This window comes from Erinaceus europaeus, chromosome 9 (assembly GCF_950295315.1).
Source record: "Erinaceus europaeus chromosome 9, mEriEur2.1, whole genome shotgun sequence".
Classification (NCBI taxonomy): domain Eukaryota; kingdom Metazoa; phylum Chordata; class Mammalia; order Eulipotyphla; family Erinaceidae; genus Erinaceus; species Erinaceus europaeus.
In genome coordinates, this window is record NC_080170.1 from 121,600,087 (window position 1) to 121,615,382 (window position 15,296).

Genomic DNA, 15,296 nt, shown 5'->3' on the forward strand with positions numbered 1-15,296 from the left:
CTTCTATGAACAACTCTATGCCACCAAGCTAGAGAACCTGGAAGAAATGGATGATTTCCTAGACACCTACGAACTTCCAAAATTAAGTGAAGAGGAACTAGATAACATGAACAGACCCATCACAGCTAATGAAATTGAAATAGTTATAAAAAATCTTCCCAAAAATAAAAGTCCTGGACCAGATGGTTTTACAAATGAATTCTACAATACCTTCAAAGAAGAACTAATACCTTTACTTTTAAAAGTCTTCCAGAAGATTGAAGACACTGGAATATTCCCTTGCAGCTTCTGTGAAACCAACATCACTTTGATACCAAAAGCAGACAGAGACACAACCAAAAAAAGGAAACTACAGACCAATATCTCTGATGAAAATAGATGCTAAAATATTGGACAAAATTCTAGCCAACTGGATATAGCAGTATATTAAAAAGACTGTTCATTATGACCAAGTGTGGTTTATCCCAGGGATGCAAGGTTGTTTTAATATACGTAAATCAGTTTGTCATCAAAACTGCTTGGTACTGGAACATGAATAGACCCACTGACCAGTGGAATAGAACTGAGAGCCCGGAAGTGAGCCCCCAAACCTATGGACATCTAATCTTTGACAAAGGTGTCCAGACTATTAAATGGGGAAAGCAGAGTCTCTTCAACAAATGGTTTTGGAAAAAAATGGGTTGAAACATGCAGAAGAAAGAAACTGAACCACTATATTCCACCAAATACAAAAGTAAATTCCAAGTGGATCAAGGACTTTGATGTTAGACCAGAAAGTATCAGATACTTAGAGGAAAATACTGGCAGAACTCTTCTCTGCATAAATTTTAAAGACATATTCAATGAAACGAATCCAATTACAAAGAAGATTAAGGCAGGCATAAACCTATGGGACTACATCAAATTACAAAGCTTCTGCACAGCAAAAGAAACCAATAGCCAAACCAAGAGACCCCTCACAGAATGGGAGAAGATCTTTACATGTCATACATCAGACAAGAGGCTAATAACCAGAATACATAAAGAGCTTGCCAAACTCAACCACAAGAAAACAAATAACCCCATCCAAAAATAGGGGGAAGAAATGGAGAGAATATTCACCACAGAAGATGTGGGGAACTGTGAGGCTGAGGCTGAGCATGGTGTGAACCGCCTATGAAAAAGGGTTGCCTGAAAGTACAGCAACCTCTCCAGTCTCCCCCACCTCGGGGTCAAGCAGGGGAGGGCCTTGGCTTTCCTGGTTCAGTTACTCCCTTATCAGTCTCCCCTGCCCCAAAAGGGCCCCATATTCTCTAAGCACAAAGGTTCACTTCCTTGTTCTCACACCGGTTAGTTTGCTTACTCAGCTACTAGAAGCCCCCTCACCTCTTCCCTTCTTCTCTCTTTCACCTTCTTCTCTCTTTCATCTGACCATATATGGTTCAATTCCCCATGCCAACACAAAGACTCCCCTACCTCTCTCTCTCTCTCCGTGTGCCTGCTGATAATCTCACTTCCTCATCCCCTGAACCGGCTAGACCACCCTCCCAGAGGTTACTGGAAAAACCCTCACACTTCCTTAACCTCCTGGTGCCTTAACCATATTAGGTATAAACAAACCACTTCCCCCTACCATCCTTTAAAAACTGCTCTGCTGCTCAATAAACAGACTACCCGCCACCACAGTCTCCTGGGGTGATTTTTGGTCTCGTCTCTTGCCGCGGGTTGCAAAGGGATCCCAGAGTACCCACCCCTGTGGTCTCAGGCCATATTCTAACCTGGCTCCCATCTCTGGTGGCCAGCAGAACGGTCACGCTTAGAGGTCTGTACCCGAGATAGGCCCCCCACGAAAGCCCGACAGGAAGAGATCCAAAAGGCCGAGAAACACATGAAAACATGCTCCAAGTTTCTGATTGTCAGAGAAATGCAAATCAAGACAACAATGAGATACCACTTCACTCCTGTGAGAAGGTCATACATCAGAAAAGGTAACAGCAGCAAATGCTGGAGAGGTTTTGGGATCAAATAACCCTCCTACACTGCTTGGTGGGAATGTCAATTGGTCCAACCTTTGTGAGAGCAGTCTGGAGAACTCTCAGAAGGCTAGAAATGGACCTACCCTATGACCTGAAATTCACCTCCTGAGGACATATCCTAAGGAACCCAACACACCCATCTAAAAAGAGCTGTGTACACCTGTGTTCTTGGCAGCACAATTTGTAATAGCCAAAACCTGGAAGCAACCCAGGTGTCCAACAACAGATGAGTGGCTGAGCAAGTTATGGTCTAGATACACAATGGAATACTACTCAATATAAAAAATGGTGACTACACCATTTTCAGCCGATCTTGAAAAATTCATGTTGAGTGAAATAAGTGAGAAACAGAAGGATGAATATGGGATGATCTCACTCACAGGCAGAAGCTAAAAACAAGATCAGAAGAGAAAACACAAGTAGAACCTGAACTGGAATTGGCATATTGCACCAAAGTCAAAGACTTTGGGGTGGGGTGGGGGGGGGGGAATATAGGTCCTGGAAAAGGATGACAGAGGACCTAGTGGGGGTTGTATTGTTATATGAAAAACTGGGAAATGTTATGCATGTACAAACTATTGTATTTCCTGTCAAATGTTAAAACATTAATTCCCCAATAAAGAAATTTTAAAAAGTTATCAACACACAAGTAAGCCTAAATATTAAGATTTATAAATACCTAAAGATCCCTCCTGGTAATGTTGTAGTTGAAAATGACAAAGCTGTACTGTTTCTTTTGAAAACTTTTTTAAAGTGTAACTTCTCTTTTTTAAAATTTCATTTATTTATTATTGGATAAAGACTAATTGAGAGAGGAAGGAAAGATAGATTGATAGGGAGAGACAGAGAGACACTTGAAGCTCTACTTCACTACTTGTGACGTCCTCCTGCTCCCCCCAGCAGGTAGGGACCAAGGGCTTGAACCTGGATCCTTGCACACTGTAGTGTGTATTTCTATTGATTTTTTAGAAATATTTTATTTATATATTTATTTGATAGAGAAATAGAGAGGGAAGGGAGAGATAGAGTGGAAGAGAGAATGAGAGACACCTGTAGCACTGTTTCACCAGTCGTCAAATTTGCCCCTGGCAGTTGAAACACTGAATTTTTCACTGCAACGAAACACACTTTTGAGAAAAGGCAGCCATTCTGTACGAGAGATAGTACATGATAGCTTTTAGTTCCCTGTAGAAGGCTTGGCATAACCACTGAGGCGAGGGAAGAAAAAACCCATACACAATTATTTGTATTAACAAATAATCCTACCTTGTAGGTGTGTAAAATTTTTCATCTTCAATGCACTTTCCAAACATTAATTAATCTTTACAAACAGCATCAATGAAATGGAAAAGAGGGAGAATTTGAGCAATGCAAAATTTAATTGCCAATAGTAAAACCTGGCACATAACAAATTCTCCTCCTGCTGGGGTAGTTAGACACATTCCAAGACATCTCCTCTCCCTTTGAAAAACAAAATGAGCAAGGGAACTTAGTTCTATAATTTGCCAAGAAGGAGGCAAAGCTATCCCTGAGAAACTTCACAGGTTTTTGTTTTTAAAGATTTATGCTTCAGAGAGGAGTGAATTCACTTCATTTCAGTTTCCTTAGGATCTTAGAAGCTAGGATTCTGAGACCCCCAACTAAGAGTCAGGAAGGGAATGAACAGAGGGTGAGTTTCTTTTGGATGAAGAGGTGAGATCACCGGAGAACTTAATCTCTAGTAAGAACAAAACACCAAGATACCAAGTTAAAACAAAATGGAGGTGATTTCTTGGCCTCCTCAACCTTGAACACTTTGTTGAGGACTTTATCCAAATTATCAGAGGAGAAGTGAGGCAAATATTAGCTTTTTAAAAAAGTTTTTTTCCTCTTTTTTATATTTCTATTTATTTATTCTTGGGTAGAGACTGAGGGAAATTGGGAGGGGAAGGGGAAATTGAGACAGAGAGACACCTGCATCCCTCTCCATCACTTGTGAAGCTTTCCCTCTGCAGGTGAGGACCAGGGGCTTGAACCTGGGTCCCTGCACACTGTCATCTGAATGCTTAACCAGATGTGCCACTACCTGACCTGAAATGTTGACTTGGTAGGAAGCTCGTACACCCCCAAGTGACTGGGAAACATAACGTTGCTTCCAGAACACTCAAACTTTGAATTTCAGTGCTCATACACTTAGCATGGGAAGAAGCTGCCTGTTACCTCCAGAAAAGAGCCAGAATCTTTCTTCTGCATCCCATGGGGGCATCCAGCCAGTTGGGGGTGGGGATGGGTGGGAACTTCTGTGCTCTCATTTCGGATCACACGCCTATAGACATCCCACCTTCTTGACTGTGGCCTGTGCAAAGTGACTTCCTGCCACAGAATGAAGCAACAGGAGCCAGGGAGGGACTCCAGGCGACTTTGCAGAGTAGACAGAACCTGATGGGCACCGCTTTGGCTGACTAAGGTCAACATTAACTGTCATCAATTAAGCTCACAGTCTGAACCCTGGAGACACAAAGAGCAGATCACCTGTGATCCCTCCTGCCTCCCTCTCAAACACAACCAAACCTGTCACCCTGGTTCAAGCATGAGAATAAATAGCCAATGGATTAGATTAGCGAGGCTGTATATAAGGAAACTGTGATAGAAATATTCCATCACTGACTGTAGTGTCATTTTGTGTCTGTCTCAATCCTTCTCCTCTTTTCCTACCTCTGCTGATGACCATCCTTTCTTTCATCAGATTCTTTTGATCTGTATGCTTAAGAACCTGATATTCTTAGTTTTAATATATTTATTTATTTATTACTGGATAGAGACAGAGAGAAATTGAGAGGGGGAGGGGAAGATAGAGAGGCAGAGAGACACCTGCAGCCCTGCTCCACCACTCATGAAGCTTTCCCCTGCAGCTGGGGACCCAGTGTTTGAACCTGGGTCCTTGTACACCGTGTAATGTGTGTGCTTAAACAGGCATGCCACCACCTAGAGCCTCCTGATATTCTTTGCAACCACCCTGCAGAGCACTGGAGACTAGGAGAAGACACTGACAAGAATGGGAACCTTAGATGGTAGTTCTCGACAATCAGGTGACTTGGGTCAGAGTCTTGAGACTGGAGTGAAATATTAGTAAGACTTCTCAGGAGGGTGTTGATGAGGGAAGAACTTTCTTCAACCTCCCCATGACTGTAGGTTCAGGATATGGAGGCAGATGCTGATGACAGCTTTCAGGTTGAACTTCTACCCTTTCTCCTCTGTATCTGCAAATACCATATTATTTTTTCTCTACTTAGCCTGAAATCCTGGTTGAGTGCTCTTTCATACCCAAAGAAGCAATCGGGGTGGCCCAGAAGCCCTAGACCATCTTGCCCTCTGCAGCCAGGCTATGCTGTAGTACACCCAGAGAAGCCACAAACTTCCTCTTGAACAGCAAGCCTCTGAGGAAGCTGCTTGCTGGAAGAGTTCCCTGGCTGCTGTGGCAGATTCAACTGGCTTCCCAGCCCTCCATCTCAAGAGAAAGACAAGCCATCTCTATGTGGTATGCACACTTGGCAAACTGTTTATTTGACACCTGCTACTTATCTTACTGGATTTACAGAAGACAAAGGAAGGTTCCAGTGGTTCTTGGGAAGCAGCCGTCCAGCTGTCCTGCACAGGTTGACAGCTCCTGGGAGAGGGGTAGAGGGGAGTGGCCACCTGACTGCTGTGTAGAGGACCGTGTAGAGGACTGGAACGCCAGCTCTCCTGCACTGCCTAGTGATACTCTAGGAGAGGGGATTCCGAATTGCTCTTTCACATCTGATCCAGCTCCAACTGCGAAATGGACAGTTCCCTTTCAGCAAATGTTCAGTTGTCAGTGTGTGCTGGGGGATTAGGCCACACTCATTTCCAGGATGCTTTGTAAATAGCTCCAATGGTCACTAACTACATAAACAGACACTAGACAAGAGTACACCCATTTCCAGTGAGGTCAACACCGCTATTATTAGTTTTTCAACAGATGTGCTATACTGTCATTTCATTTTGAAAGTTTATTTTTTCCATTGTTTTTCCTTTTTATACAACCAGAACAGCACAAATAACCAACAGTTCTTCTTTTTTTATGCACATTCATTTTTCCCAGAACTTAAGGTGAACTGCAGCAACAACAACAATGTTGAAACCATGCTATTATCTTTACAAAAGTGAATAAAAAGTAGCTCGTTTTTATGTCTAAAATAAACAAAGTAGAAAGAAGCAGTCTACAGTATTTAGCAAACATAAGAAAAAGTTCTTAGAAACACACAAAATTGAAAAAAGTTATTACAAGTATTAACAATATTTTATAATGAAGCATAAAATCTATTTACATACATAAATACAATTAGCTGTTGATGCAACTCTTCTGGAAGGAAATAAAATTTGCCAAATGATCAGTGTCATCAATACTGATCTGGCTAAGGGGAGGGTGTTCCAAACTGACAAAAACTCAAAACAAGTGCGTACTGTACGTAAACCAAAAGGCATTTTGTTCAAATGTAAAAAAAAAAATTTTTCTGAGATTATCCCTTAACTGATTTCTCAGATATAAAAGACCCCAAACATGTCATCCCCTCGGAAAAAAAAAAAAACAATAAAAACCAATAGAAACACCAAATCCCTAAATCACCAGGCAGGAATGTCGAAAAAAAAAAAAAAAAAAAAAAAAAAAAGCAGGTATTTCAAGGCAGAAATCTGCAATCCTAAATTGCAGGACATTTGAGTGAAGCCATCTATTGCCTTTCTAATCAAAGCATTTCCATTTCTCTACACAGAAATCCAAGGCAGCAGAAAGGTGTCCTGTGAACTCACTGATTGTAACTTGCCCAGAAAGTTTTCTGTGGCTGCATTTGGGCAGCGAATATATCCTAAGTGGTTGGCAATGTCTCTTTTCTGGTGGGGAAAAACAAAACAAAACAAAACAAAAAGAGAGAGAAAGAGAGAGAGAGATGGAGAGAGAGAAAGGCTGACTCAACATGTCCCTTTAATTCAGGGAGAAGAAGTACAGGAAGTACAGTTCCTCGTGTTCTGGACATTTGGTGTTGGGAAGATGTGTAGGGGAGTGTTTGTGTGTGTGTGTGTGTGTGTGTGTGTGTGCGCCGTCTCCTTATACAAAGTAGGAGAGTGGATATGGTGTTTGCAGAGGGCAGCAGAAGATAAGAGGGCAGAAAACTAGAAGCAAACAAAGGGGAAAAATTGTGAGTGTAGGACAAAAAGGACAGAAATATGTCGAATTATAAATAAGGGCATGAAGAAGCAGTAGAAACGGCTTGCTTAGTTTTTCTTTTCCCGGACAAATTCACCGAGTTAGGTCCGGCAATGACAATATTGGCTTGTCTCCCTGATAAAAAGGACCACCTTAATTTATCTGAAGGCAATGAATGCAATTCCTCAGGAAAGAAAATGTGTTGAGAGCATGCGACCTATCTCAAAAACAGCAAAGGTTTTATTTATTTAATTTTTTCCTGGAATGATTACTCTATATTCTGGTAAGTATTTGTGAAACTTAGTTACAAGTCCTTGTTATTCATGGCTTTGAGAGTAAAGAGTCAATGCGAGGCATTATCTGATTCCCCCTGCTGTATACTTAGCTGGGGTTTGAATTTGGAGTATCTTCAGAAACCAAAACTGAAAGAAAAAAATAGATTCCCCCCTGTACACTCCTCCTGCTTGTCCTATCCACAACCAGTTCAGATATTAATAACATGTTCTGAAAAGTATATTCTAGTTCAGTTTGGAGTAAATAGGCCAGTGGTCCTTTTCAGAAATAAAAATTTTAATTTACTGACACCCAAAAGTAACTTTGCTTTAAGAATTGAAACATGGGCTAAAAGGTGAAATTGAGTTATATATTCTGAAAAGTATATTCTGAAAAGTATATTCTAGTTCAGTTTGGAGTAAATAGGCCAGTGGTCCTTTTCAGAAATAAAAATTTTAATTTACTGACACCCAAAAGTAACTTTGCTTTAAGAATTGAAACATGGGCTAAAAGGTGAAATTGAGTTATGTTGGGAGAGTTCATGTCTAAAATATTCTGAGTCTCCTCAAGATCAGCTTTGGTTCTTTTGTACATAAGAAGGAATTGACAACACAAACTGCTTTTCTCTTTAACTCTTACCAAAGTGCTACTGCATTTTGTGTAAAACAAATAATCAAGATATATATATATATATATATATATATATATAAAAACTCAAACATCAAGTTGTTTTAAATAATTCCAGCTGTTTTGCTGCCTGCAGCCAAAAAAAGATCTAATTTGAATCCGCAGATTCATAAAATTAAAAAAAAAATCAAACACTGTTCTGAAGTCCTGCTTTCAATTACTCTTCAGAGCTGATGTGAAATCATTTCAATGAATTTCAGAGGTACATTAAATAACCACCAAATCGTGTGGAGCGCACATCTGTCAAAATCAGCAGTTAGTCTTTGTGAGTTGTACAACAACTGAATTCTGACCAAATCCTCCAATAAAAACGAAACAAAACAAAAACTAGTGCCGTGCAGCTGACAGTGATGCTGGATACGTCTGAATTGTAGCCGACTAAGCGGAGGGTCAGGTGACAGCCTGGCAAAAGCAACAAAAAGACGGTGGGTGGTGAGGAGACACAGGGCGAGGGGCCTGGCCTCGTGGGAAATACTCTCTCTCCACTGTGTGTTGAGGCTCCCAGGAAAACTGGTTGAAATGACTCCTTCAGGCCTACCGCTGCCCCCTCCCCCAAACTCAGCTGGAGATATTCTCCTCTCAAAGACACCTCTTCTAGTTCCTTCCACACCCCCCTGAGGGACATTCAAACGGTTTCCAGCACCCTTCAATAGGTACTGCATGAGGGAGATATTTTCCTGGAGCTAAGATTAAAAAAAGAAAAAATAATAATCTGACTTTTGGATTTAGATGATCTTCCTACCCCAGAATGGAGATGTTGAGGAAACCCGACATTCATCCCGAGAGCCCCTGGGGCAACGCTTCTCCACATAGCTTTCTTTGGATTCATCCTGTGACAAAGCATGTTTGAATTTATCAAAAGGCCGTGGAGTGAGTAGACCCCTACCCCCCAGGCAAAAACTAAATCGGTTCCAGCGGTGCGGCCACTGGCATCTTTTGGAACCCTCTGGAACCAGGTTTGGCCTTCTCTGTTTGAAGGAAGGGGGCCAGATAAGGAGACTGTGGAGTTGCAGAGCACTTCCTTTCTTCAGATCTCTGGAGTGACCCTCAGCCTTCTAAAAGCCTTGCTGCGTTAGCTACCGACTCGTTTGATGAACATGAAAAGAGTTTAATGTAAACAATATTTAGATACCATGTGATCACATCATCCATCTTTTTTTTTTTTTTTTCGTTCTCCCCAGCTTTCTTCAATGTGATACATTTGACTTTGGCTACTATCAACACAAAGAAGCGTAGTACTTGATATTTTTCTCCTCAATATAAGTACATTTAAATAAAAAAAGTCATCAACACAGAAGTGTCTAAACATCAAGATATATAAATATCTAGAAATTCCTTGTGGGAATACAGTAGTTGAAAACGACCCAAAGCTGTGGCTGTTTCCTTCAGGAAGAACAAAACAACTACACAAAAGTCTCAAAGTTAAATAAAATGTATAGAAAATTAAAAAAAAAATCCTTTGTGATTTCTTTCCATTGTCAAAGCAAGCTCAACTTTATAGATATAACAAATGAAAATACAAAATCACCACCCCAAATGCAAAGATCTTTTTCCCCCCAATGTATAAGGTGCTGGCAAAGACAAGAAAAAGAAAAGAAAGAAAAAGATGGAGGAAAAAGACAAGATGAGTCCGGATGGCAAACAGGACGAATGGCAGCCCTCCCCTGCCCAGCCCATCCAGAGGCGATGCTGCTCTCTCTCTGTCTTTGGAAATCAGTAATTTTTTTCCGGCTTGTTTTGTCTTTTGTCTTTTTTTTTTTTTTTTTAAGTGAAAAGTCCAGGGTATAAAATGGTTTTTCTTTTATTCACAGCATTGCTAAATCCGAAGCATTCACAGTTTCCCCTGGGTGTGTGAGTCGGGAATCCTCCTGCAGCTTCGCCTTGGGGCGGGTCTTCATGGACTGTCGCGGGGGCGGCAGGTGCACAGCTCAGCTCCGGGCCGGGGGGCAGGGGGCATCAGGTGCACAGCTCAGCTCCGGGTCGGGGGGCAGCAGGTGCACAGCTCAGCTCCGGGTCAGGGGGGGCGGCAGGTGCACAGCTCAGCTCCGGGTCGGGGGGGCATCAGGTGCACAGCTCAGCTCCGGGTCAGGGGGAGCGGCAGGTGCACAGCTCAGCTCCGGGTCAGGGGGGTCGGCAGGTGCACAGCTCAGCTCTGGGTCGGGGGGGTCGGCAGGTGCACAGCTAAGCTCCGGGTTGGGGGGCAGCAGGTGCACAGCTCAGCTCCGGGTCGGGGGGCATCAGGTGCACAGCTCAGCTCTGGGTCGGGGGGGTCGGCAGGTGCACAGCTCAGCTCCGGGTCGGGGGGGTCGGCAGGTGCACAGCTCAGCTCCGGGTCGGGGGGGTCGGCAGGTGCACAGCTCAGCTCCGGGTCGGGGGGGTCGGCAGGTGCACAGCTCAGCTCCGGGTCGGGGGGCATCAGGTGCACAGCTCAGCTCCGGGTCGGGGGGCGGCAGGTGCACAGCTCAGCTCCGGGCCGGGGGGCGGGGGGCATCAGGTGCACAGCTCAGCTCCGGGTCGGGGGGCATCAGGTGCACAGCTCAGCTCCGGGTCGGGGGGCAGCAGGTGCAGAGCTCAGCTCCGGGTCGGGGGGTCGGCAGGTGCACAGCTCAGCTCTGGGTCGGGGGGGGGGGCGGCAGGTGCACAGCTCAGCTCTGGGTCGGGGGGCAGCAGGTGCACAGCTCAGCTCCGGGTCGGGGGGCATCAGGTGCACAGCTCAGCTCCGGGTCGGGGGGTGGCAGGTGCACAGCTCCGGCGGGCAGATGGGGCGCTCAGTAGGGCCGCCACACCGCCTCCTCCAGGCGGGCGGCGGGCATGCTGGTGGGCGAGTTGCTGTGGCTGCCCTCCGCCTCCACGCCGTCCGCCGGGTTGGGCAGGCTGGAGTTGAGCAGCGCCGAGCCGGTGGACGCGTTGGTGCAGGGCGGCAGGATGCGCGGGGGCGAGCGCTCGCCGCCCACCATGGAGAACTGGTAGGAGCCGGCCGACGCGCCGTAGTACAGGTGGTAGGACGGCGAGCTGGCCTGGAACGGGCCGCCCTGCGCCTGCGCCGAGCCGGGGTAGGGCGGCGGCAGGTAGGTGTGGTAGCGCGACGCCGAGCCCATGGCCGACATGCCCAGCCCGATGCCCGACGTGACCGGCGTGGGCGAGTAGGGGAAGGCGCCCGGGTAGTGCATGCGGGGGTCCGAGATGGACGGCAGCGCGGGGAACTGGCGCGGGTCGCCGAAGGCCGTCAGGTCGGGCGCCGCTGCGGGGAGAAGACAGGTCAGGGCGGGGCGGGGCTACCCACAGTGCTGAGGGGCAGGGGTGAGGCTACCCACAGTGCTGAGGGGCAGGGGGGTGAGGCTACCCACAATGCTGAGGGGCAGGGGTGAGGCTACCCACAGTGCTGAGGGGCAGGGGGGTGAGGCTACCCACAGTGCTGAGGGGCAGGGGTGAGGCTACCCACAGTGCTGAGGGGCAGGGGGGTGAGGCTACCCACAGTGCTGAGGGGCAGGGGTGAGGCTACCCACAGTGCTGAGGGGCAGGGGTGAGGCTACCCACAGTGCTGAGGGGCAGGGGGGTGAGGCTACCCACAGTGCTGAGGGGCAGGGGTGAGGCTACCCACAGTGCTGAGGGGCAGGGGGGTGAGGCTACCCACAGTGCTGAGGGGCAGGGGTGAGGCTACCCACAGTGCTGAGGGGCAGGGGTGAGGCTACCCACAGTGCTGAGGGGCAGGGGGGTGAGGCTACCCAGAGTGCTGAGGGGCAGGGGTGAGTCTACCCACAATGCTGAGGGGCAGGGGGGTGAGGCTACCCACAATGCTGAGGGGCAGGGGGGTGAGGCTACCCAGAGTGCTGAGGGGCAGGGGTGAGGCTACCCAGAGTGCTGAGGGGCAGGGCGGTGAGGCTACCCAGAGTGCTAAGGGGCAGGGGGGTGAGGCTACCCACAATGCTGAGGGGCAGGTGGTCTGGGTGCTATGGCTGGGGCTCTGGCCAGGTGTAGGGCTACCCAGAATGCTGAGGGGCAGGAGCGAGGCTACCCAGAATGCTGTTTCGGGAGGTGGGCTGGGTGCTCTGGGCCAGGGGTGTGCCTACCCAGACTGCTGTGGGTCAGGTGGATAGCATGCTGTTGACCAGGGGTCAGGCTACCCAGAACACCTAGGGTCAGAGAGGCAGATACCCAGAACACGTAGGGTCAGGAGCTGTGAACTACCCAGAATGCCAGGGTCAGGAGCTGTGAACTACCCAGAATGCCAGGGGTCAGGAGCTGTAAACTACCCAGAATGCCAGGGGTCAGGAGCTGTGAACTACCCAGAATGCCAGGGGTCAGGAGCTGTAAACTACCCAGAATGCCAGGGTCAGGAGCTGTGAACTACCCAGAATGCCAGGGGTCAGGAGCTGTAAACTACCCAGAATGCCAGGGGTCAGGAGCTGTGAACTACCCAGAATGCCAGGGGTCAGGAGCTGTAAACTACCCAGAATGCCAGGGGTCAGGAGCTGTAAACTACCCAGAATGCCAGGGGTCAGGAGCTGTAAACTACTCAGAATGCCAGGGTCAGGAGCTGTGAACTACCCAGAATGCCAGGGTCAGGAGCTGTGAACTACCCAGAATGCCAGGGGTCAGGAGCTGTAAACTACCCAGAATGCCAGGGGTCAGGAGCTGTGAACTACCCAGAATGCCAGGGGTCAGGAGCTGTGAACTACCCAGAATGCCAGGGTCAGGAGCTGTGAACTACCCAGAATGCCAGGGTCAGGAGCTGTGAACTACCCAGAATGCCAGGGTCAGGAGCTGTGAACTACCCAGAATGCCAGGGGTCAGGAGCTGTGAACTACCCAGAATGCCAGGGGTCAGGAACTGCAAAGGACCCAGAATGCCAAGGACTAGAGAGGCAGGGGTCTATTCAGGAATTTCTGAGGGCTAGGAGATGTAAACTACCCAAAATTTTAAAGGCCTGGTTGGCAAAGCCTCCCCAGAATGGCTATGGTCATGGAAGCAAAGTTACCCAGAATGCCTCTGGTAAGAGAGACGTTACCCAGAATTCCAGAGGTCAAGGGACCAGAGTAGGCTGGGCATGCCTAGGGCCATGGGGTGGGGCCACCCACAATTCCCGTGACGGAGAGGTTATTTATTTATTTTTACCCAGAATGCTTTTGTACAGGGGCGGGTCTACCCAGAATGCCCCTGGCCAGGCCATGGTAAGATGGCGGACTTTAAGGTAAGGTGTCCGGTGGTGTAGCGCTCTGTGCTGCAGCAGAGTGACCCCAGCACGACACGGCGTGTAGTTCAGGCACCCACAGCAGAGGCCTAACGCGCTGTCACAGGCTGAAGACCGAGCTTCACTTTTTCAGATGACAGGAGAGAGAAAACAAAAGCACAGCCAGCCCCTGTCAGTCTGTGAGCCTGGGAGAGCCTCTGCCGTTGCCAAGGGAGGGGCTGGGGACACAGAGCTCTGGTGGTGGGTACAGGGTGGCATCAGCCCCCTGAGACCTTGCAGTTTTGTCAGTCAGTCTTCAGTAGTAGCTAATTAAAAACAAAAACAAAAACAGCAACAACAACAAAACAGAGTCAACAGAGGATTCTCTACTTCCTCAGGGGGCAGTTCCGGGAAGTGCACCTCCAAGTGTCCACACAGCCAGCCTCTCCGGGATAACCCAGAAAGCCCACGCTCTGACTCGGAAACGGAAACGGAACCGGAACCGGAAACAGCCCTGCGTGCTGGCCCTCTGCAACAGCTACACTAAAACGCCGCACTTCCTGTGGACTCGCACAGCACGAAAAAACTCTTGATCATGCCACTGACGTGCTAGTTTCCGCAGAACACATCGCATGGGGGCCAGGCGGTGGCGCGCCTGGTTGAGCACACACACTAACTACAGTGTGCAAGGACCCGGGTTCAAGACCCCCCACCCGCCCCGGCCCCCACCTGCAGAGGGGAAGCTTCATGAATGGTGAAGCAGGGTCGCAGGTGTCTCTCTCTCTCTCTCCCTCTCTACGTCCCCCTCCTCTCTCAATTTCTCTCTCTCTAGCCAATAATAAGTAATTACAAAAAAGAAAAAAAAACACACATCGCATCTACGGTGGCGTATTAAAGCTTAACAGAGAAACATCTGAAACAACACAGAGCATACAGGGTATAACTAGTACCTAACACTAGAATCAGCTACACAGAGCCCTTGGGTTGAATCATCGGCAGATGCCAGTTCTGGCCACTCCTCTCGCTCCACCTAACGTGTGTGCGCACCACCTTGGCCGTGAGTGACCCCCGGTGAACACGACCCTCTTGCTCCCCTCGGCTGCCTCCAGTCCGGTTCCACATTCAAAAACAAACCAAACGCCCCCAAACAACAGCAAGAATAACAACAAAAAACCCAACGGCACGGTTTTAACTTTGCTGGCATTCTCCAAGATGGACCCCAATGGCCTGTTCACGTGAACGGAGGCACTATGGCACCGGCATCTCGCTCTGTTCTTGGCACGTGCTGACCAGAACCACAAAGCTTTGTTCATGCAACGCCTGAGGGTGAGGCGACGCACCGAAGCTTGTGACAGCTGGCTCTGCCCTTTTCATCAGGGGCTGCCCTTGTGAAGGGGCATGTGTGTGTGTGTCCTGTGGCTCCCTGAGTCCTGCTGCTTCAACAGCGACACCATGGGCATTTTGGGGCCCAGTACTTGGGACAAAGGAGACTGCCCTGTGCACGGCCTCCTCAGCCTCTGTCAGCAGTGTCCCCAGGTCCTGCCAGGTGTCTGGGGCACATGGGTGAAGCTGAGGACCACTTCCGTGGCCATGGAAAGACATCCTAAGGGCAGTCTGCTTCTCAGAAATACTCCATCAGCAAGCCCCAAAGAGAGCAATTAAACAGAGCAGAGGCCAGAATGGAATGTCTTAAAAAAGCGTGTATGCTCTCAGCTCGACGTAGGAGAATCACACCAAGCTCAGGGCGGCATGTAGCCTGTGCCCTTTTGTGTGCTGGCAGAGAAAGGGCTTGCTCTGAAAGGAAAGCAAACGGGCTGGGTTAATGTGTTTTGGAAGGCAGGGACCGTTGATCAACTTCCTCATATTTTCAGCCTGTTATTCCAGTAGGGAGAGCTAGTGTTTTTTCTCTCTCCTCTTCCCTTTCACTCCCCTCCTCCACCTAGTGTTT

At 48.0% G+C, this 15,296-nt stretch overlaps 1 protein-coding gene across 4 annotated transcripts in view; it reads right to left on the bottom strand.

The window, feature by feature from the left end:
- Window positions 1-10,816: 10,816 nt before the first annotated feature.
- The window catches only part of RUNX1 (RUNX family transcription factor 1), a 307,007-nt gene continuing 302,527 nt past the window's right edge, over window positions 10,817-15,296 (bottom strand). For 2 of the 4 annotated variants that reach the window (XM_060198662.1, XM_060198665.1), the window contains one exon: window positions 10,817-11,419. In XM_060198662.1, the coding sequence (XP_060054645.1) occupies window positions 10,947-11,419 (473 nt within the window). In that variant the 3' untranslated portion in view covers window positions 10,817-10,946. The remainder of the gene's footprint in view (window positions 11,420-15,296) is intronic. The other 2 variants (XM_060198664.1, XM_007519723.2) reach the window with 1 other exon arrangement.